Source organism: Stegastes partitus, unplaced genomic scaffold, assembly GCF_000690725.1.
Source record: "Stegastes partitus isolate 25-593 unplaced genomic scaffold, Stegastes_partitus-1.0.2 Scaffold89, whole genome shotgun sequence".
Classification (NCBI taxonomy): domain Eukaryota; kingdom Metazoa; phylum Chordata; class Actinopteri; family Pomacentridae; genus Stegastes; species Stegastes partitus.
The window spans coordinates 145,911-167,347 of NW_007577820.1; the positions used below are offsets into that span (position 1 = coordinate 145,911).

A 21,437-nucleotide genomic window follows, 5' to 3' on the forward strand; every position below is an offset into this window, starting at 1 on the left:
AGGATGATGAAACATTGAACACAGACTGTAAAACAAACTCCTGAACGTTTCCATCCGACAGCTCTTCAGCCAGACATAAAATAAAACAGACAAATATACCGAATCGTGTATTTACAGACGAGAGACGAGCTGCCGGAGTCCTCACTGCTTCCTGAAGCCCTTCAGGATCGGATAAATGTTCTCAAACGCCTCGTAGATCTCAGCTCGCTCTTTAGCTCCTGGAAGTCAACAAACCTCTAATAATTAACACAACTTTATCTAACCCTTTATTTACAGGCGTGTCCAGAAAACACAACTTGTGTCTCCTCACGAGGAAAAATTTAATTAAAGTTTGTAGAAATAATGTTGGAATTATGGAACTGTGTGTTTTGAAAAGTGTGAAAATGCTTCTAGTTTTGTTTCATGAGTGTAAGGTGTTTGTGAAGACCTGTACATTTGGATTGTTTGATTATTCTTGTGTTACTAAATAAAAATATAAAAAACCAGGTCGGACTTTGATTACCGGTCAGAACCACTTTCCCCGACACGAAGATGAGCAGGACAATACGAGGTTTCACCATCCGGTAGATGAGGCCTGGAAACAGCTCAGGTTCATAACTGGAGATTAAAAACAGCCACTGTTTAAATAAAGATTATTGAAATTCTCCTCCAAACATCACTGCTGTCCAATTTCTATTTATATACTTGGAAAATATTTTGTTTAAATCCTAGAAAATGAAATCGGCAGTGTTGAACCGTTGTCTCTCCCTTGTGGCAACGAGAATAAATACACAAACACTGTTCATACATGTGTGATGAGACATAAAATCACCACAGACACAAAAACCAAGAGATGTAAAACCACTATATGGAGGCACAAAAGTACCACAAATAAACATAAAACTACTGTGAAAAAATACACACAATGACCACAAAGAGACAAAACTACCACAAAACAATCACAAAATTACCAGAAAGGGATGCAAAATGACCTCAAAGAGATAAAATGAACTTAGAAAAACAACTCAGCTGTGGAGAACATTCTGAACATGTGAGACTAGAAGAACCAGCTGTAAGGAAGCAGCTCTCGTCGTACCTGCTGAACTGCTGGTGGGTCAGAACCAGTCCTTCCAGTCTGATGGGGAAACACACGTCACAGCTGGCCACCATGTTCTGGATCTTAAAGTCCAGGAAGCGAGCGGGGAAGCCGAGCTTCTGAACCACCCGGGCGTATTTACGGGCCGCCAGCCGAGACTGCTCCTCACTGCACGCGCTCAGATGGACCGGTGGAGGAGACGGAGGGTTAATAAGCAGCTGGAGTCACAGCTGGAACACAACTTAGTCAAACCTGAGCTGAGTCACACATGTATGACGACTAAGGCTACATTCAGACAGCAGGCTAAAGTGACCCTGATCAGATTTTTTTGCCCCCATGCGACCTGTATCTGATCTTTTCATGACAGTCTGAACACAGATCCAATTTTTTCAAATGCGACCCAGGCTACTTGGATCTGTGGTCCTGAATCCAATAGGTATGCGATCTTTTGCCATGCGACTTCTGTCTGAACAGCCCGGTCGCATTTATCCGACCTACACGTCACTGATACATGAGGTTGGTCCCAATAGCACTTTCTGGTCTCTGGATATTTGGGCCCAATTAATGACGAATATCCAAATATTCGGCGTGGTCGGGGAGGAGCACTCTGACGGGGTGGAAGTGTCCGGAACGCACAGGCAGTACTTGGCTGCTGATGCTAGTTTAGTTAGCGGTCACACTTCTGTTTCCACCATCAGTGACGGCGGGGGGAGGGACAGAATAATCCCACAACCACGGTGATTACGTGCTGGCTCTGGTTGGACAACTACTTAAAAAAAAACTTTAAAATCACAAGACACACTCCACCGTTACCATTCATGTTTACTTCCATAAACACTGAGCACGCTCGCTGTGTGTGACGTCGTCGTGTCCTCTTCTGCGCATGCGCGACACTTTTGGGTCGTATGAAGTTCCCACAGCAGATCACATACAAGTCGCATTTAACTGGAAATATGAAGGAACTCACAAAGAAATCAGATTTCACCAAAAAATCGGAGTTGAGCATTAAGTCCTGCACTGTGAACGTAACCACACTTAAACCACACCTGATGAAGAAAACGTCTTTCGCTACAGATGCCCCCTAGTGTCGCTCATTATTCCACTGCCATTGTTATTGATAATCCTCTTACCTTTTGTCTGCTAGAGTCCTCGTTCTCTGACCATTTGTTGTCTATCAGACTGCTTGATTCAATCACCTTTTGTTCTCTCACCTCCTGTCATTGATTAGCAACTGTATGCTAACTACCCACTATTGAGTTTGGTATTTACATACAGCCCCTCCCTACCTTCTGACATCCATCCATCCAGCCATCATCTCTACACCTTAATCCTCACTAGGGTCATGGGGGGCTGGAGTCTATCCCAGCTGACTCAGGGTGAAGGCAGGTTCACCTGGACAGGTAAACAGTCTATCACAGGGCTACACTTAGAGACAGACAACCAAGCACACTCACATTCACACCTACGGACAATTTACAATCACCACTTTACCTAATGAACACCCACTTCAGCAACCTTCACATGAGGACTGTGGGTACATTTCTTCAACAGATGTGACTGAGTTACACCCGAGTCCCAACAGAGTACGACTGAGTCACACAAACGTCACGCCTGAGACAATATTGAGTCGCATCTGGGTCACACTTGCCTAAGTTACGACTAAATAACTACTAGGTCACACCCGAGTAAAACCTGAGTCATAAATGGTAAATGGTCTGTACTTGTATAGCGCTTTACAATGCGTTTGTCATTCACACACACGCTCTACCACCTGAGCCACAGCCGCCCTCAGTCATGACTGAGTCCTCATGTGTTACGATGGCATCACGATGGAATCACACTTCAGTCAGGACAGAGTCAGAGAGTCAGGGCAGTCATATTTGAGTCACGACGATGTTGCGACTAATCACACCAGAAGCGAGTCCTACTGACCTCTTGGCTCCTGTACAGACCATTTTCCCTGAACTGAAGATCAGTGCTGTGGTTCGCGGCTCGCGGATCCTCATGATGACGGCCGCGAAGCGCTGAAACAACACAGAGTGTAGAAGTTCAGGCTGCTGCAGAGAGACATGAGCTCCACAGTGACGGTGATCTCGGTACCTTTGGGTTGTACTCTGCGTTTCTGGCCTGCAGAGCGATGAACTTCAGATCCAGAGGACAGCCGAGGTTCACCGTGGAGACGATGTTCCTGCAGACGGAGGAGAAAATAACATCTGACTGGGTTAAAACATCTGGAACTGGAATCCTCAGAGACTCACTGTAACTGTGGGATGATTCCTGATCGCTCCGTCACAGGGGTCATCGGTGTCATCGGGGTCATCGGCGTCATTGGACAGAAGGGGGACGCACCGGTCTTCAGCCCTGACGTGGACGCCACCTGGTGGGGTTCGACTGCCGTGGATTCCTGGGAGGTGAGGTCCAGACCGACGCCGCTGTCCTGAGTCACGTCCAGAGCTGCAGTCTGACTGTCTGCTGCCAAAACAACACGCAAAAGGCACAAAATCACCACAAAGACACATAAAACCACAAAAAAAGAGACAAAAAAAAAAACAATGGAGGAAAAAATCTCACAAAACAACCACAGAGACACAAAACATCAAAACACAAAGTCTTAAAAAAGGCAAAGGAAATTTCACACAAACATTTATTTGCTTTTTGTCCTACTGGTAGGTTTCTTTGCTTCTTTTCCAATAAAAATAAACGTATTTGTACTCAGTTCCCATGATCCCCTGCTTCAGGCTCCGCCCCATGTGACCTCACAGGGCCCTCTGATGTCACACCTGCATCTTCATGACTCGGCTCCTCCTGAGTGCTGAGGTCATCGGGCAGGAAGCTGAGGTCGAGCTCGTCGCCCAGCTCGCCGCGTCGTTCAGACTTCGTCGACAGGAAGGAGGAGTCCTGCGCTGAGGGGGCGGAGTCACATTGCTGTTGGGCGGGGCTTCGGATGCCAAGCCCCTCCCCCAACACGAAGCTGGAGTCCTGAACAGAAACAAAGAGACATGATGATGATGTGTACAGTTCTTTATCCTCCACCAGGACTTCATCTGTTTCTATTTAACGTCTCATTGCTACCTGATTATTTGTCATTTATTTTATTTAGTGTTTTATATTCACAACCGACAAATAATGAGGATTCTTCTGTTTTATACTGACACTTCAACCACAACAAGGAGACACAAACCAACCACAGAGAGACAATAAACAAACACAAAGAGACACAAAACAAACACAAAGAGGCCAAAATAACTAAAAAGAGAAACAAAATCAACCACAATAAGTCAGGAAACCAGCACAAAGAGACACAAAACACCAAAAAAAAAAAGACACAAAACCATCAGAAAGAGACAAAACAACCACAAAGAGACAGAAAACAACCACAAAGAGACAGAAAACAACTGCAAGGAGATACTAAACCACCGCAATGAGTCAGAAAATGACTGCAAAAACACACAAAACACCCCCCACAAAAAGATAGAAAACTTTCAGTTGTGGTCCGTTCAGGTTTTCTGTTCTTTAACCTTAATTTAAACCAGATTCTATCAGGTACAGGTTTGTCAGTAATGGAGAAAAGTCATTTTTGTCTGGTTTCAAAGCCAGCTGTCAGATCCAGTCAGGTTTCATTCTGTCGTACGTCTGCAGGTCTCGCTGGTCCACTCAGTGTTTTCACTGCTGTGGTTATTTCATCATTTCACTCTGCTGCTCTGAGAAGCTCGGCTGTTCGCTGCTTTCTTAGCTTTCAGACAGAAACTCTTCATCCATCAGCTCCAAACTCTCCTCAACATTTAAATAACGTTTAAATCATAGACAGCACTCACATTTGCAATGGAGTCATCGAAGTATCGCTCCAACGCCGACTCGTCCATGACGCCACCATCGGACCTGCTCCACCTGATTCAGGATCTGATCCAGCAGCTGCACACCTGCATCCAATGAGACACTCAGAGTCTGTGAATAACCAGCTGCTGAAGCTGATGAACAGATTCATTCTGCATCAGGTCATCTGAAAAACACCAGAGATGATATTTTACAGACTCCTCATGACTTCAGAATCATGTCTGCATTAGTATTATTATTATTGGTGCTATTTTTAAATAAATGTTATAAATTCTTATTATTATTAACCATAGCAGGAGTAGGAGGAGGAGTTAGTTCGTTTTTCATATTGCTATCAGTGGCCATAATTGTTCCTGTTATCATGATTCCTATCATTGCTATTTTGTTTCTTATTCTTTTAAAATTTTCACATTATTGTTGTTTTATTGTTTTTATAATAAAAATAATAATAATAGACGATAGACAGAATTTTCATTCACATTACCATATTCATTGTTATATTTATTCTTATTACTACTACAAATATTGTATTAGGTTCTTTCTTATCATTGCTTTCACATTTTAACATTAATATAATTTGTAGTAATTCGTTGTTTATATTAGTTATTTATATTTTTATATTTCGTCTTACTATAAAATGTTCACATACTACTATGAATATATTATTATTATTATTATTATTATTGTCTGCTTACAGTTCCTCCTCCCTCCTGCAGGGGGAAACCTGCCCGCCTTAAACACCACAGGAAGCCGCTTCTGCGCCTGCGCACCACATGTAAACAAAGCAGCATGGCGGCGGCACTGTCTGGAGAGAAGAGACAGCGGCGAACATTGAAGTGATCTTATCAGTGATTATTATCGATCTGCGATCAGCTGAGAGACGGACTCAATCAATAAGTCATCAATCAATCAGTCAGATCGATGACGGAGAGAAAAGATGGAGTCTGTGAGGAAACGACTGGCTGAATGTTCGCAGGAGGCTCACGGTGAGGAGATCAGCTGATCACAGTATCAGTGGCAGAACTGATCACGGTATTGATCACAGTATCGATCAGTTCTTGTACCTGTAGTATTACTACAGCTGTGGTTGCTGTTGGTACTACAACTGCTGCAGTACTCATGGTTACTTCTACTCGGAGCTGCAGCTGATTACTTTCATTATTGATTCATTCATCAGCTGTTAATCACTAATCACTTAATCAATGAATTGTCGCAGTTGTACTACTACTGATACTAATACTGCTGATACTAGTACTGCTGTTACTAGTACTACTGTTGTTAATACTACTGATACTAGTACTGGTAATACTAGTAACTCCTACTGTAGTACTTCCACCAGGTGTAGCTGCTGCTGTCAGGTGAGTCTCAGCTGCTCCTGCTGATCAGTCAGCTGATTGGTTATTGATCACCTCTCAGATCTGTACCTGAACCAATCGGTGCCGTACCTGGACGGACCGCCTGACCCGCTGCTCTTCTACAGAGACTGGATTGGTCCCAACAAGCCCTGCATCATCCGCAATGCCTTCAACCATTGGCCGGCTCTGTCCAGGTGGACGCCCGACTACCTGAGGTGAGGAAGCTCCGCCCACAAACACACCTGAGCAGAGCTTCGATTCTTTAATCTGGATCAAACAGAAATTCATACTGATCACGTCTGTGTCTCCTGGTGTTTGTTGACAGTAACTTTGCGTCTTTGTTGTTGTTTATCTGAAGAGAGAAGGTCGGGTCGAAGGTCATCAGCGTGGCGGTGACTCCCAACGGTTATGCCGACGCCGTCAACGGGGATCGATTCGTGATGCCTGAAGAACGACAGATGTGCTTCTCCTCAGTGCTGGACGTCATCGAGGGGAAGGTGAGAGGAGACATGTTCTAAACAGTGTTCTAATGAAGTTCTGTTGAACAGGTGCAGCATTCCGGCATGTTCTACGTTCAGAAACAGTGTTCTAATGAAGTTCTACTGAACAGGTGCAGCGTTCCGGTGTGTTCTACGTTCAGAAACAGTGTTCTAACCTGCTGCAGGAACTTCCTGAACTCACCGACGACCTCGAGCCTCACGTCTCCTGGATGAGTGCTGCACTTGGTGAGTTTATGCTACTGAGCATGCTCAGACGGACACCTGTCACACCTGAGGGTCGCACTACAAACAGGTTCAACAAAGTCAAGATTTCTTTGAGTTAGCCAGCTCAACTAAACCTACAACACAGTCAGAGCTGACAGGGATCATCACACTGAGCGCACTCACATGAAACGTTGTGATTGAATCTTTTTCTGGTCATCTTGTGTGTCTGCCTTAATTCTTTATCTGTTTTTTTTAACCGGTTTGGGGGTTTTTATGGTTCTTTTGTGTCTAGTAGTGAGCCGTTAGCTTGTCTTTGTCACTGTGTTGTGTCTCGATGTGGTATTCAGGAAACAAGTCAGACCTTCAACATATTCAAGCTGCTCAAAACCTCCTTAAAACAGCTTAAAAAATTCCTTAAAGAAACTGTAGAGCCCTTAAAGGAGCTGATTTGAACAGTCTGCAGTATTTTTATTCTGTAAACATATAGACATATAAAGTCATTCAGAAACCTGCTCCTGATGAAGGAGTTGAGGAAAAACAGAAAAATACTTTTGTCATGTAAAAAACTGAACTTACACGAAACAAAATCAGTCCACAGATGTTCTCCTGCAGTCATTGTAGTTTCAGCTTCAGAACAAACAAACAGACGATCACCACTGAGGTGCAGTCGGTCTGACGTCAGATGTTTTTAGTTTTTAAAGTCCTGCAGCTGCTGAATCCGTCTTCGGTCACGATTCAAAGGTTCTTCAGGAGTTTCCAGAAGTGACAGAAACCTACAGAAGCTACAACTCAAGTCCTAACGATCCAACTCTGTGTTTTAAGTTCTGAAAACAACAGATTTTCTTGTGTGTTCTGTTCGTTTTGGTTTCTTGGACCCTCGTTGGCGGCTAAAGTTCACAACGTTTGGTTTTAAAGGTTTATTCTTCAGAGTTTTTGGAGAAGTTCCTCCTAAACCAAGTCGCGTCTCCATGATCTGGACCAAAGAGGAGTTCATGACAAACTCGTAGAACTCTGGTTTTGACTCTCCAGCTCCCCTGAGGATGAACCTTCAGTCTTCCAGGATCTGGTCTCGGCGCCGGTCCAGTTCTTCGGCCAGACTCCTCAGGCTCCGGCCCATCCTGCGGGGCTTCCGGACCTCCCGCTGGTACCGGAACCCGCCGAAGCCTCGGTGCTGCCGACCCGGTTTGAACCCGAATAGCTCGTCCTTCTTGAACTCGTCCACAAACCGCGCCACGTCGTCGGTCCTGCGGGTCGAGGACGCGAGGTGGGCCAGAAGGGAGGATGGGCTCGGAGCGACGCCGCCTGTGAAGAAGAGCCGGTCCAGGTGCCGGGCCTCTGGGCCGGACAGGTGAGCGCTGAGCTCCACCTGCTGCTGCGTGAAGCTTCCTTTACCGAACTCGATCACACCTGCAGAACCAAAGGACCAAAGGTACTGATGTCATCGTTAGAGTCGTTTTAATTAAATCACAGAAAACGTTTAATAGATTCAACTGAACGAGACGCGAGGCTTCAAGTCTGAACAGAAACTACTGCTGATTTCTTTTATATGGAAACGAGAATCTAGAAACACGCCGATGTCGTATATTCAGGAAGAAACTCTGTTGAAGCCTCTGAAGCCACAAACGGGTTCTAAAGACGAATCCATCATCAGTCAAACTGTAAAATAAGGAAGAATAATCGCACGTTAAACTTCCAGATGGTTCTTGAACATGGCGTTACGTCAGAAAAAATAACAATCTCTGGTTAAAACTGTGGCTGCAGGTGGATCAGTGATTAGCACCGTCGCCTCACAGCTAGAAGGTCGGCGGTTGGCGTCCCGGTGAGGACACCCGGGATCTTTCTGCGTGGAGTCTCCATGTTCTCCCCGTGCAGCGTGGGTTCTCTCCGGGTTCTCCGGCTTCCTCCCACAGTACAGAAACATGCTGAGGTTAATTGGTGATTCTGAATTGTCCGTAGGTGTGAATGTGAGTGTGCTTGGTTGTCTGTCTCTAAGTGTAGCCCTGTGATAGACTGGTTACCTGTCCAGGGTGTCCCCTGCCTTCACCCTGAGTCAGCTGGAATAGACTCCAGCCCCCCATGACCCTAGTGAGGGTTAAGGTGGAGAGATGATGGATGGACTGTATTGTTCGTGCTACATTCCACGTCCAGTGTTGGTTTGAGCCGACAGCCTGAAAATTGTCCAAAAAGTTCGAAAAACAAATTTCATTTTGGACGAATTTTGAAAACATTTGGACATTTCTTGAGCCACTTTACTTTTGATTTTAGTTTCAAATAATTTTTGACTGAGAGGAAACTTCTTATAAACTTTTAATTTCACATATTTGCAGGTTAGTAGCTGCTGACTGTTCAGAGAGTTTGTGAGATTCAGAGTTTAGTTTGAGAAACAAACTGTAGATGCAGCATCCTCTCAGCAGGTGGCGCTGCTGCACTGATACCACACCAATATCAGACAGTCTGAGAAAATAAAATCAGTTTTCACCCTGAATATGAGACAGTGTGAGGATTTTAGATCCCTTTCTTCTAACGTCTGTTTCTTCAGTCGACGTTGCTGCTGCAGAGACGAGTTGCAAACCGGATGAACGTTGGAGTGAAAACAGCAGCTGAGAGGAAATATTTAAACACTTCAGACGATAAAATCTGTTTCAAACCTTTGAACTCGCCGACCATCACCTCCGTGACGAGGTCCAGGCTCTCGTTCCCTCCCGGTTTCCCCTCAACGTTCAGCACTCGGTTCCACTTGAGTTCCTGCCTGATCCGCTCCGGGTAGAACCCCTCCATCCCTGTCGCCATGACAACAGGGTCAAACATCTACAGCAGCATCTTAAATCATCAGGGTTCTTCTGCTGTACCGTCTCTGATCGGCTCCAAACTCTTCTACCATGAACTCTGGATGTTTTAACTTCATACAACAAATAGTTTTTGAGGTTAATGTTATTTAAAAATCTGCCCGTCGACCCACGTCCAGCAGGTTTTATCTCACATTTAAATCTGTGGCTGTTTGAACAACATCTGAGGAACTATTAAAGACAAAAACCTGAAACGTTCTCTGTAATTTCTCATCATGTGATCGATTTAAAATCTACAATATTGAACATGTAGATCAAATAATCTCTGAGTTTTGGTTATATTCAGAGAACCACTTAGACTTCTGTCAGTTATCAGGTTCAGTGAAATTAACTTCCTCTTCATGTTTGTGACCGACTGTTTCACAATAAAAGTCTTCCACATGTTTAGTTTAGTATTATTGAGACCTGCAGCTACATGTGGGTCACAGAATATATGTTTTTATTAATGTGCTCAAAGATAAGACTTTTCATGTTGGCTTCATTTTTGTACTAATCCTTCAACTCCCCCATAATCAGACATTATTTGATCCACTGGTCCAATATTACAGATTCTGAATCAGCGACATGATGAGAAATAACAGAGAAAGTTTCAGGTTTTTATCTTTAAGAGTTCCTCAGATGTTGTTGTTCAAACAGCCTCAGATCTCAAGAACCTGCTGAAAGTGGGTCAAAGGGCATTTCTAAAAAAATATTTGATCATGGAAAGTATTTGATGTTTAAATATAAAATTTCACAAATATCTTTAAAAACATCTCTAGTTTGTGAGATAAAAGCTTCAGGCGAATCCAAGATGTTCGAGCAGAAAAACTGAGCTGATCTGAGACGGAACGATCCTGAATGAGACTAGAACAGCTGAATGTTGTCTGGAGACAGAACCAGAACCAGAACCAGGACCAGGACCAGGACCAGGACCAGGACCCTGACTCGTACCGGTGAGGAGCTGGTGGCTGCTGTTGAACAGCTGCAGATGTTCTTGGTTCCACAGCAGAACCATGTCCATCTTCCAGAAGTCCATCATGGCGTCTCCGTCTCCCTCCTGGACGGTGTCTCGTCTGGTCATGTGGTACAGCCCCTCCCACAGCACTGCCCGGGTGTAGTTCAGAACAAAGTCCTCCCCGTCCTCCGCCAGTGAGCAGGACTCGGAACAGAACCACGGAGCTGGATCACCAGGAGGAGAAGAAGAAGAAGAAGAAGAAGAAAAGAAGTAGGGGAAGAAGAAGGAGGAGGAGGAGAAGAAAGAGGAGAAGAAGAAGAAGAAGGAGAAGCAGAAGAAGAAGAAAAAGGAGGAGAAGAAGAAGAAGACGAAGCTGGTTATCAGGTTCAGATCAAATCCAGAACTCCTTCAGACCTTTTTAATTAACAGTCGTTTACATTTTGACCAACATTGATGCCCTCAGAGTCAAAGACTGGAAAAAAACCCCAATGATTCCATGAATTTATTAAGAAATGTAAAATATTTTCTGAACTTTCAGCTCCTTTAAATGATTAATGTGACCTGGACTGATATCAGAAACATCAAACTGATCTTTAATGGGACTTAAATTCACCACAGTATCGTGAACTCTGATATTCGTCCAGAATAAACCTCCACAAACGTACAGAGATCAGAACTATGTAGCAGTCAGTTCAGAACTCCATTGAGAATTTATCTGTTTTTAGGGTTTTCTTTTGGATGATTTTAAACTGCACTAACTCGTAACTCTTTCAAATCTAAACTCACAGAGTTTAAAGACCCGTTTTCTGATTCTGTGTTGGTTAAACTTGACGAGGAGATCAGCTGCTTTGACGTTCATCACAGCAAACCTCAAGAGATCCACTTAAAGAGATACAGAACCGTTCAGAACTCCATTAAGAATCTGTCTGTTTTTAGTTCCAGTGATATTTAATATCTGAAGCAGCTCCCAGAATGTTCTGCTGCTTCAGCTCCACATTAAACCTGGTGATAAACCCTAACTGATAGTAATGTTGGTCTCACTGTGTTGGGCCCGGTTCTGCTCGGCGGTGCTCAGACAGTCTCTGTGGTACCACTCGTGTCTCCTGCACTTGTCCATCCGTCCACACTGGACCATCTGTCCTCCCCTCTGCTCCTTACAGTGACAGTAGATGTAGGTCCCGTTGGCTGCACAGTCCTGGCTGCAGAACCAGTCGTCGTGTGGTTCTGAGTGGGCCTGAACGCAGCCTTCATGGAACCAGATACTTGGACAGAGATTACTGCAGCAGCGCAGCAGCTTCTCATCTGGTTTCTCTGAAAAAAACACACAAATGGATCATTGCAGGTGTCAGAGTTTGAAGCAGAGAGACGTCAGATTTAGAGCAAACTGTGCTGGAAGCTTGATGTTTACGGTTCTGGTCCATGAATCTGTACGTGAGCTGCTGCGGTTCTGACCTTGTTTGCAGTAACAGAAGGGAAACACGTCGCTCTGCTCTCCTGCAGCAGCAGCAGCTGCAGCAGCGTTGATGTCCTCCTGCGACGGAGGCATCCAGACCAGGTCCAGCAGCCGCTGAGCGAGTCGGCTCAGCCAGTCCATCTGGTCTGACGGCTGAGACGGGTAATCCGGTGGCCGCTGCTCCACCGAGTCCAAGTCGCACTCGGTCACCGCGAACAGAGTCACTAACGCCGTCGTCACAAACTACGAAACAAACAGATTCAGTCGCGATTTGTTCGTCCAGAAAACGTCTGACAATAAAAGCTCGTTCTGATCTCAACAGTCCAGAATTCAAAACAACATAATACTCAGATTAATGTGACAAAGAAAAGCGGCATGTCCTGGTAATCTAGGATCTCTTTCATGCAAATATTTCGCTTTATACCTTAAAAAAGTCTCATAGTCGTTGATGTTCCACCACAGTACGTTACGTTGCATTACATTTTGTCATTCCCTTGTAATATTTGTTCTTTTGAAGATAATATTTGCATAAATTTTGTGTTCACTCAAAATATTTGTCATGTTGCAGTACCGTAATGTCTGGACTATAAGCCGCTACTTTTTCCACACGTTTATACACTGCGGCTCAAACAACAATGAGGCTAATTTATGGATTTTTACGAGTTTTACAAATTTTCCTTGAGACCAAAGTGACGCTGAGAGCGACAACGACAGAGAGACTGAAGAAGTGATGAAGTGATTCTGAGGCTGTTCAGCTCCTGAAGACACTGAAGAAGACGACTTTAGTGGTTTTAGTGCAGGAGGAAGATGAAGACAGCGATCAATGACTCTTCCTGGTAGGCTGCTGGAGTTTAATTTCCTTTACCAGCCGTGTTACAGGAACTGTTCAGAAAAAAGCATCTACGGTACGTATCTGTGTATGTTACCGCTACGTATTTAATTAAACATTAAAACATCTTTCTGTGTAAATATCTCATGTTCCAATGTGGACACCTGCAGCCTGTATATGTACACACCTGGTTTTCTTTTTAGAGTTAGTGGATGTGGCTTATATTCAGGTGCCTCAATAGTCCAGAATTTACAGTAATTTTTGCATAAATTTTCATTCCTTCGCAACATTTGTTATATTGTATCCAAGTTTGTCGTTCTTTTGCAAAATTTGTGTCGCATCGCATCAATTTTTTTGCATCCGTTTTGCGTTCCTTCGCAATATTTGTTGAGTGGCATCAAACTTCGTTGTTCCCTTTGACATATTTGTGTTAAATTTAGTTGTTCTCTCATGATATTTGTTATGTTGAATCAAATTTTTTGCAAAAAGTTTGTTGCTCCGTTACAATATTTGTTCAGTCGCACTAAATGTTTTTGCGTTCCTTCGTAGTATTTGTGTTGCATTGCGGTAAATCTCCAGTTCTCGTTGCAGCGCCCCCTTTAGGCCACGTCGTTACAACCACATTATGAACCAATAACACCGTGATGACGTCTTTCCAGCAGTGAGACTGAACCTGCAACGTCCTGAGGGAGGCGCCAGAGAGCAAATCATGCCATGATGAGAATCTGATGGGTTTATCCTCTGGGGAACACGAACATCCTTCAGAGTGTTGGACTGAGCAGAGGATGTAAACGTGACTTCAGAGTCTCACCGTGATAAAGTCCCAGATGTTCAGGAAGTAGTCTTTGGCCGTGTTGTTGAAGGTCTTGAAGTGGAACAGTGAGTTGATGTGATGCAGAGATCCTCGAGAGTTCTTGCTCTTCTCGCTCAGAAGCATCTTTATCATCTCCTGCAAAAGCACAAGAAGTAACGACAGGATGAAGAACCTCGAAAAATTTGTTTGTGGTCACAGTTGTTCTATCAGCTGAGTCCAGATGTTTCTGTAACACTAGGCATCTCTCCAACACTGTGTTTCGTCACGGCGACCAGAGAAGGGTCTGTGGTTACCATGGTTACCACCCAGAGACCACACAGAAAACAACCATGAAGAGAAGCAAAGCCACCACAGAAACACACAGAGTGACCACAGAGAGACGCGACACATGGAGGTTTAGTCTAAAGCAGTCCCTGAAGCAGACTTTGGTTTCCATCAAGCAGCTGCAGGCCTCTCACCTCATGAAACAGACGTTCCTTCTGAAACTCCGGCGGCGCTTCAATCAGTCCGTCCAGCTTCAGGTCTGCAGCACTGCTCGTCTGGCTGTTGGTGCCGTCGGTCCTGTCCGAGATCGGGACGTCTCCACAGAACAGGACGTGATGATGTTTCCCAGAAACCACCGGGATGAATTCTCTGAGGCCGAAGGCGTCGCTAACAGAGCGTCCAGTGACGTCCGGTACCACGGCTCCCAGACTGACCTGCAGGATGTCAGAGTCAGAACATGTAGACCTCCCAGAACCTGATACCTGGTCTGTGTGGACTCACCGTGGTGCTCGGTTCCCTCATCAGGCTGGAGAACCTGTGAGGAACGTGTCGCTCCACTCGGCCTCGCGGTCCTTTCAGAGCCTTCAGGTTGTCGGCGATGATTCGCATCACGATGATTTTCATTCGCCGACGTAGCGACTCGTACGTCTGAGAGTAAGAAATGCTCAGATTCAGAAGTCAGAGGTTATGTTACGGGAAATGTTGCCGTTTTCTTTTTTTATTATTATTTTTCAAGATATTTTTGGGCTTTATTGAATAGGACAGAGAGAGAAAGACAGGAAAGTAGGGGGAGAAGAATGGAGGAAGGACCTGCAGCAAAGGCCCATGAGCAGGACTGGAAGCCCTGACCGCTGCATCGGGGACTGTAGCCCCTGAGCATGGGCTGCCAGCTCAACCAGGTGAGCTGTAGCGGCGCCCCGTTTCCGTTCTCTTAGTGTTTGGATGCTGCTGTGTCACATTTCTGAATCATTTTATGTTCCTTCACAATATTGGTGTTACTTTAAGCGTAACTATGGTAGCCGTATTAAACTGACTGATTGTTTATAGAATGACCCAGAGGAGAGCGACTGAATATTTGTTTTCTGGATCGTGACTGGGCTGCAGGTGTCTCGGTGGTTAGCACTGTTGCCTCGCAGCTAGAAGGTCGCCGGTTGGCGTCCCGGTGAGGACACCCGGGATCCCTCTACGTGGAGTCTCCATGTTCTCCCCGTGCAGCGTGGGTTCACTCCGGGTTCTCCGGCTTCCTCCCACAGTCCAGAAACATGCTGAGGTTAATTGGTGATTGTAAATTGTCCGTAGGTGTGAATGTGAGTGTGCTTGGTTGTCTGTCTCTAAGTGTAGCCCTGTGATAGACTGGTTACCTGTCCAGGTGAACCTGCCTTCACCCTGAGTCAGCTGGGATAGACTCCAGCCCCCCATGACCGAAGAAGGTGTAGAGATGATGGACGGGTGGATCATGACTCTGATGCAGTCGGATCGTCTCGTCCTAATCAGACCTGGATTCTGCGTCTCACCTGTCGGCTCGGCAGGACGCTGCTCGGTGGAACCTTCGCCGCTCTGATCGCGGCTCCGTGCAGGTAGCGGAAGTTGACCCGAGCCTGGTGAGCGAATCGAAACGCCCAGGTGACGAAGCTGTATCCTCGCTCCGTGGACTCGGACCTGGACGGAACCTGCAGCAGAACCTCCTTTACTGAGCAGCTGATCTCAGCCGGCAACTCTGGATTCTCGTCTTACCCGAACTTTGGCCCAACTGAAGCTGAACGGCGTCGCCTTCCTGGACTCGTCGCAGCAGAACTGAGTCCGTCTGACCGTCTGCAAGAGGAACAGATTCACTGATGTGTGTTGTTGAAGACGGAGAAGCTGCTGCAGCTTTAGACGAAGTGAGTTCAGACTTGAGTTGACTGCAGCAGATCATCCAGTGAACAACAGACGTACAAACAGGTTCAGACCAAGAATCACAACTTTGAACTTCTATCACAGAATTTTCACTTTGGTGATTTTTTTAGGTTACATATTTTGACTTTCTCCAAATAATTTTTTGTCATTTTATATCATCACTTTTATATTTTGACTCTTTATGACAATTTGGACTTTCTATCTCATAATTATGACTTTTCTTTATCACACAATTTTATGTTTTTAAATATCTAATATTTATGTTTTTTAAAGATTTTTTATCTCAAATTTTTGTCTTTTATCACCTTTTTTGCTTTCTTCTCACAATTTGCATGTTTTTGACTTTTTATGACAGTTTTTTACTTTATATTCACATAATCATCTTCTTTATCGCATCGTTTTTACTTTTTTATCACATTATTTTGCCTTTTTTCCTCATAATTCTGTATGTTTGTACCTCCTGTTGTCTGCCTTCGTGTTCTCACTCGTGGAACCGACACAAATCAGGTTTCAGGATTTAAATAAACTTTGAAGAACTTTCTTTCTTTTCTTCAGCTTCCAAAACCTAAAAACATCAGCTGAGTGTAAAATGAACCAGAACGAAGCATCAAGTCAGAGACGGTGAACCGGTTTTCCCTCGGTGTTTCATCGGTCTGTCTGCAGGTAGAAAGTCTCACCTGGATGTCGTCCCTCCACCGCTGCACCTGTCCCCGGTGTTCGGCGGCGAGCCTCTTGGCATGCAGCCTGGCGGCGGTTTTACACTGCGACAGTCCGAGGCTGTTGGTGATGTTGAAGAGCTTGACGGGGCAGCGGTGGCGCAGCATCTCCAGGCTGAACGCCGTCTGCAGGAAGCAGCAGCGCAGCGAGCTGCTGTACAGAGACACCGACAGCAGGACGCTGATCCTCCGGTCCACCAGCTGCTTCGCCTCCGACTCCGTGAGCTGCCTGAGACGCCACAGATACACCTTCATCATCATCATCATCATCATCATCGTCATCGTCACACCTGAAGTTCACCTGCTCTGATCAACACACCCAGGACCCTGGAAGCAAACAACCTGATGGTGATGCTGAAGTTTCATCAACACGGACAGACACAAACAATACGCACAAGGAGACGCAAAGCAGCTCTAGATACACAAAACGACCACAAAGACACACAACAGCTGTAGATAGACGAAAACAGCCCAGACAGACAAAGAAAATCCAAAAAGAGACACAAAACAACTACAAAAAGACACCAGATGACCACAACAAATGCAAAACATCCCAAAAACACCAATAAAAACACACAAACCAACCACAGAGTCACAAAACATCACAGAGACAGAACCAGCCTCAGACAGACACACAACCCGAGTGTCGGTGTCGTCGTTGGACTTGCCGTGACTCGGTCCTGCGTCCGTTATTCACCGTCTGCTTCTGGAGCTTCCTGTCGGGGGGGAACGTGGCCCGGAGGCAGGCTAACGTCAGCGGAGCCTTGTGCTGGGCCCAGGAAGTAGTCTGGTCCCAGCTGAAGGCCGCCAGGGCCTCTGGGCTGAAGGTCCTCCTGAAGGGTCCCTGCAGGTCCGACACCAGGGCTTTACGCTGACACACACACACAGAACCTTAGTTGGTCTACATCCACACAAACCTGCCTCATAACAAAAAACAAACTTGTCCGGGGCAGAAAACCCCCAAAAAACTCAAATTTCCATCATTTAAAAACAGAAAGAATCAAACAAAAGTCATCAAATCTCACCAATAAACTTCTTCAGTGAGTCAGTTTTTATGTTTTATCCCAGAATGTTTCAATAATCTGACTTTTCCTCATCATCTTTATTTAATTTATCACGATCATCTCACGGTTTTTACTATTTTCTCAGTTTTTAAAAATCAAATAACTTTTTCTGGACATTTTTCTGGTCATTGAATAGTTTTGACTTTCCTCTCATACTTTAGTTTTGTTCCTTTAAATTCGGACTCTTGTTCCTGTCATCTGGTTCATTTAACTTTATTCTGACAGTTTTGACTTTTTAAAAATTGTTATCATTTTTTTCCTCATAATTTTACATTTTTAACAACTTTCACATAATCGTAACTTTATTCACATCATGATGGTTTCACTTTGTAAGTCGTACCGCTCACCTCCTGGCCGATGATCCTGGAGCAGGTTCTGATCAGGGCGGTTCTGAACCCGGTCACCTGCAGCAGCAGGTTCAGGGCAGAGCTCAGGTTCTTCTTCTGCAGGTACCGACAGATCCGGGGGATCGGACCGCGGCGGAGGCGGCGGGTCTGCGGGGGTTCGGGCCGGGCGGCGGGCTCCGAGTCCTGGGAGGCGTAGTCGTGCTCGTTAGGAGCCGCTTTCTGTCTCGGCTTGAGCTTCTTGGGAGGCGGCGGTTCCTCCGGGACGGACCGGGGGGGAGCCGGGCGGCGGGCGGCCTGAGGGTCCACAAACACCCGCTTTTTACCGCTTTTCTTGGTTCTGTTATAAACGAGCCGCACGCAGGAGAAGCACAGAAACGCCTGGACCGGATTCAGGTCCGGGAAGAGTCTGCTGGCGCTCCGCAGGTCGGTCAGTGACAGCAGCGACTTCCTCTTGTAGCCTTTAGCCTGCCTCTCTATCGGGGCTCCGCAGTGGCTGCAGCGGAGCTCCGTGTCCTTGGACTCCGTCAGCCGGGGCTCCTTCTCCTGGAGGTCCGTCTCCCTGGACTCCATCACCTGGGGCTCTATCACCCGGGGCTCCATCAGCCGGGGTTCCTTCTCCTGGAGGTCCGTCTCCCTGGACTCCATCACCTGGGGCTCTATAACCTGGGGCTCCACCAGCCGGGGCTCCGGCTCTGAGCCGTCGCAGCGGGGCTCCATCCCCAACTTTCACCTGCCGACTCGCTGCTTCACACGTCGGGGACCTGCGGCGATAAACGGCCACAACGTCCGTGTTCGGGCCCGGAGAGTCAGAAAAGTCCCCCTGGATTAAAGCTGGACCTGTCTATGAGGGTTCAGGCGGATTCAGGTGGAAGTAAAGTGGTTTCAAAGTGAATAAAGTAAACTTTTACCGGATAAAGTCCAGTGTTTTTACACGGAGTCGGTGTAGAATCCAAGATGGCGTCTGATTTGTCCGTAGTGGAAGCTCGGTGCTGCCGCCGGCGGCCTGGAGGGGAACTACAACAACACTGGAAAACTTTTATATTAATCTATTGTTATTATTTAGCTTAAAATCTAATTAATAAAGATATATTAGCCTATTCACAGGTTGAACTGTGGAACTGCTTCTTAAATAGTTTTTGTTCTGTATCAATATTTGCTTTATTACATTTGTGTTCATTGTTATTACTGTTAATATAATTTTGTCGTTTTTTTTTTTAATGAACAGTTTTCTGACGTGGTATTTTTAAAATGACTCCCGTGTTTCAACAGTCTGCTGCTGTTGTGTTTGTGTTTTCAGCAGCTCACAGGGACAGAACTCTGCTGGTGTTGATCCCCTCATCATATTTTGTCGTTGTTCTTTTTATTTTTGTCATTTTTAGGAAAGTTACCAGATGCAGTGAATTTCTGGCTCGGAGAGGCGAACGCCATCACGTCCAGTAAGACCTTCCTCCACCTCACCTGTTTATCACATGTACCTACCTGTGCTCAACAGTTTCTGCTGTTTACTTCAGTGCACAAAGACCACTATGAGAATTTGTACTGCGTCATCTCTGGAGAGAAACACTTCATCCTGCTGCCGCCCACGGATCGCCCCTTCATCCCCTACGGTAACCATAGCAACCGCCCTCTCAGTATCCCTATGCAACCAACAGTGGTGACCGAGCACCTGCAGTAACCATGGTAACCATTTCTGTCAGGTTCGTACCAGCCGGCCGTTTATCATCAGCGGGACGACGGCGAGTTCGAGGTCGTCGATCAAAGCGACTCAGAAAAGGTGCGTTCAGGTGTCTGTTAGTCTCAGCGCTCTGTTTACACCTCCTCACTGACCCTCCCCCCTCTCCCTCCCCCCTCAGGTACCGTGGATTCCTCTGGACCCTCTGGATCCGGACCTGCAGCGGTTCCCTCAGTACCGACAGGCTCGGCCGCTCTGCTGCACCGTGAAGGCCGGAGAGATGCTGTTCCTGCCATCGCTGTGGTTCCACCACGTCAGGCAGTCACATGGCTGCATCGCAGGTACCTGAACGCACCACCACACCTGTAACGGCAGGCACAGGCACCTGAATGCACCACCACACCTGTAACAGCAGGTACAGACGCCTGAACGCACCACCACACCCGTCTTTTGTCTTGTTGATGGAGCAAAATGACATATTATGACACATTCTTCACGGTTTTCTGACCTTTTACAGACATAATTACCGATTAATTAATGAAAGTATTGACCAAACAATGACGATACTGTTTTGTCGCCTTTCTTTTTGTCTCTGCTGCAGTGAATTTCTGGTATGACATGGAGTACGACATCAAGTACAACTACTTCCAGCTGCTGGAGGCGCTGTGTGATGTCACGGCAGCCGGAGCTAAAGTCTGCGTCAACCAATCAGGGCTGAGAATAAACTCTGACATCAGTGATGTCGACGATGTTTCTTCCTCAGTGTGAAACAACCTCTGAACATCCTGAAACATCCTGTACAGATAACAGATTTCATTATTAGTCACATTTAGAGGTTTTCTACAAACACAACAAGCAGCTGATGTTAGGCATCAGAATATCAATAAATTTTATAACCTGCATCTGAAAGACGTCGACGATTTGATTTTGTGCCATAGTGTCAGAAACAGTTCAGTAAAACGATCTACATGATGACGTCACTGCTTCATTGATGTTCTGTTACAGACCTGCTTTTCTCATTTTACTCCTTTTATTCATAAACTTCTGAAGCATCAAACCTTCAGATGGTGTTTTTAAATATCAGTTTAATTTGAGCTCCTGTTGCTTCATAAATCTATAAATCAGAGGATTGAACTGCAGCCAGTGTTTCCTCAGAGAGACTGAGAGGAAAATCCAACCTACTGGATCAATAAATAAAAGCAGCATGGATCAGAACCAGAGAACAGAGGAGCCAGTTGGTGGAGATACATCCAGCTGATGGTGGAACATCTTTCTACATGTGATGGGGAAGGAAAAGAGGAAAAGTCTGGAGACATGTAGATAGTTCAACATCTGTAGTGTGTAGAGACAACGTTAGTTCCAGTCTTGGTAAAATCTGTTGACTGGAATTTTTCCTGAACACATTTTTCTATTTACTCAATGATTATTTAAAATAACTCACTAATTTGCAAAAAAAAAAAAACGATTTTAAAAAATGGTCAAAACGATCAAATAATTGTTCAAAATGAATCAAAAACTGCTCAATATTACTCTAAATTGCTCATAATTCAGAAATATGTCAAAAATTATGTTGAACTTATTTTAAAAAATTAAAAATTGTAAAAAATATCAAAATATTTTCCATTATGAACTGA

The 21,437-nt window shown here is 45.3% G+C and overlaps 3 protein-coding genes across 5 annotated transcripts; 1 reads left to right on the plus strand and 2 right to left on the minus strand.

Moving 5' to 3' along the window:
* Nucleotides 1-54: 54 nt before the first annotated feature.
* Nucleotides 55-4,938, minus strand: tbpl2 (TATA box binding protein like 2). The gene is made up of 8 exons (XM_008277091.1): nucleotides 4,891-4,938; nucleotides 3,856-4,054; nucleotides 3,334-3,547; nucleotides 3,176-3,263; nucleotides 3,008-3,099; nucleotides 1,076-1,243; nucleotides 503-597; nucleotides 55-218 (listed from the first exon to the last, which is right to left on the minus strand). Exons 1-8 carry the CDS (start codon nucleotides 4,936-4,938, stop codon nucleotides 142-144), a joined length of 981 nt encoding a protein of 326 aa, XP_008275313.1. The 3' UTR covers nucleotides 55-141.
* A 743-nt stretch (nucleotides 4,939-5,681) lies between these two features.
* jmjd7 (jumonji domain containing 7) lies at nucleotides 5,682-20,775 on the plus strand. Of its 3 annotated transcripts, none has more exons than XR_520024.1 (9): nucleotides 5,682-5,895; nucleotides 6,326-6,479; nucleotides 6,623-6,761; nucleotides 6,875-6,989; nucleotides 19,511-19,567; nucleotides 19,643-19,738; nucleotides 19,829-19,905; nucleotides 19,985-20,218; nucleotides 20,405-20,483. XR_520024.1 is itself a non-coding variant. In XM_008277096.1 (9 exons), the coding sequence occupies exons 1-9, from the start codon at nucleotides 5,847-5,849 to the stop codon at nucleotides 20,569-20,571; spliced, it is 1,014 nt and encodes a 337-aa protein (XP_008275318.1). In that variant the 5' UTR covers nucleotides 5,682-5,846; the 3' UTR covers nucleotides 20,572-20,775. The 3 variants fall into 3 exon arrangements, 2 of the variants coding, with proteins under 2 accessions (XP_008275318.1, XP_008275319.1); XM_008277096.1 differs by having other exon boundaries at nucleotides 19,985-20,144; nucleotides 20,405-20,775; XM_008277097.1 differs by having other exon boundaries at nucleotides 6,881-6,989; nucleotides 19,985-20,144; nucleotides 20,405-20,775.
* Nucleotides 16,682-18,974, minus strand: LOC103353908 (uncharacterized). Its single transcript, XM_008277095.1, has 3 exons — nucleotides 18,132-18,974; nucleotides 17,418-17,591; nucleotides 16,682-16,949 (listed from the first exon to the last, which is right to left on the minus strand). Exons 1-3 carry the CDS (start codon nucleotides 18,846-18,848, stop codon nucleotides 16,761-16,763), a joined length of 1,080 nt encoding a protein of 359 aa, XP_008275317.1. The 5' UTR covers nucleotides 18,849-18,974; the 3' UTR covers nucleotides 16,682-16,760.
* Nucleotides 20,776-21,437: the final 662 nt, after the last annotated feature.

Coding starts and splice junctions, on each gene's coding strand:
- jmjd7 (XM_008277096.1), top strand. CDS start 5,847: ATGGAGTCTGTGAGGAAACGACTGGCTGAATGTTCGCAGGAGGCTCAC. Junction 19,739..19,828: donor TCGCCCCTTCATCCCCTACG/GTAACCATAGCA, acceptor CATTTCTGTCAG/GTTCGTACCAGCCGGCCGTT. Junction 20,145..20,404: donor GTCACATGGCTGCATCGCAG/GTACCTGAACGC, acceptor TCTCTGCTGCAG/TGAATTTCTGGTATGACATG.
- tbpl2 (XM_008277091.1), bottom strand. CDS start 4,938: ATGGACGAGTCGGCGTTGGAGCGATACTTCGATGACTCCATTGCAAAT. Junction 3,264..3,333: donor GGAATCATCCCACAGTTACA/GTGAGTCTCTGA, acceptor CTCCGTCTGCAG/GAACATCGTCTCCACGGTGA. Junction 598..1,075: donor ACCCACCAGCAGTTCAGCAG/GTACGACGAGAG, acceptor TTTAATCTCCAG/TTATGAACCTGAGCTGTTTC.
- LOC103353908 (XM_008277095.1), bottom strand. CDS start 18,848: ATGGAGCCCCGCTGCGACGGCTCAGAGCCGGAGCCCCGGCTGGTGGAG. Junction 17,592..18,131: donor CCAGGATCATCGGCCAGGAG/GTGAGCGGTACG, acceptor TGTGTGTGTCAG/CGTAAAGCCCTGGTGTCGGA. Junction 16,950..17,417: donor GGAAGCTCCAGAAGCAGACG/GTGAATAACGGA, acceptor GTGGCGTCTCAG/GCAGCTCACGGAGTCGGAGG.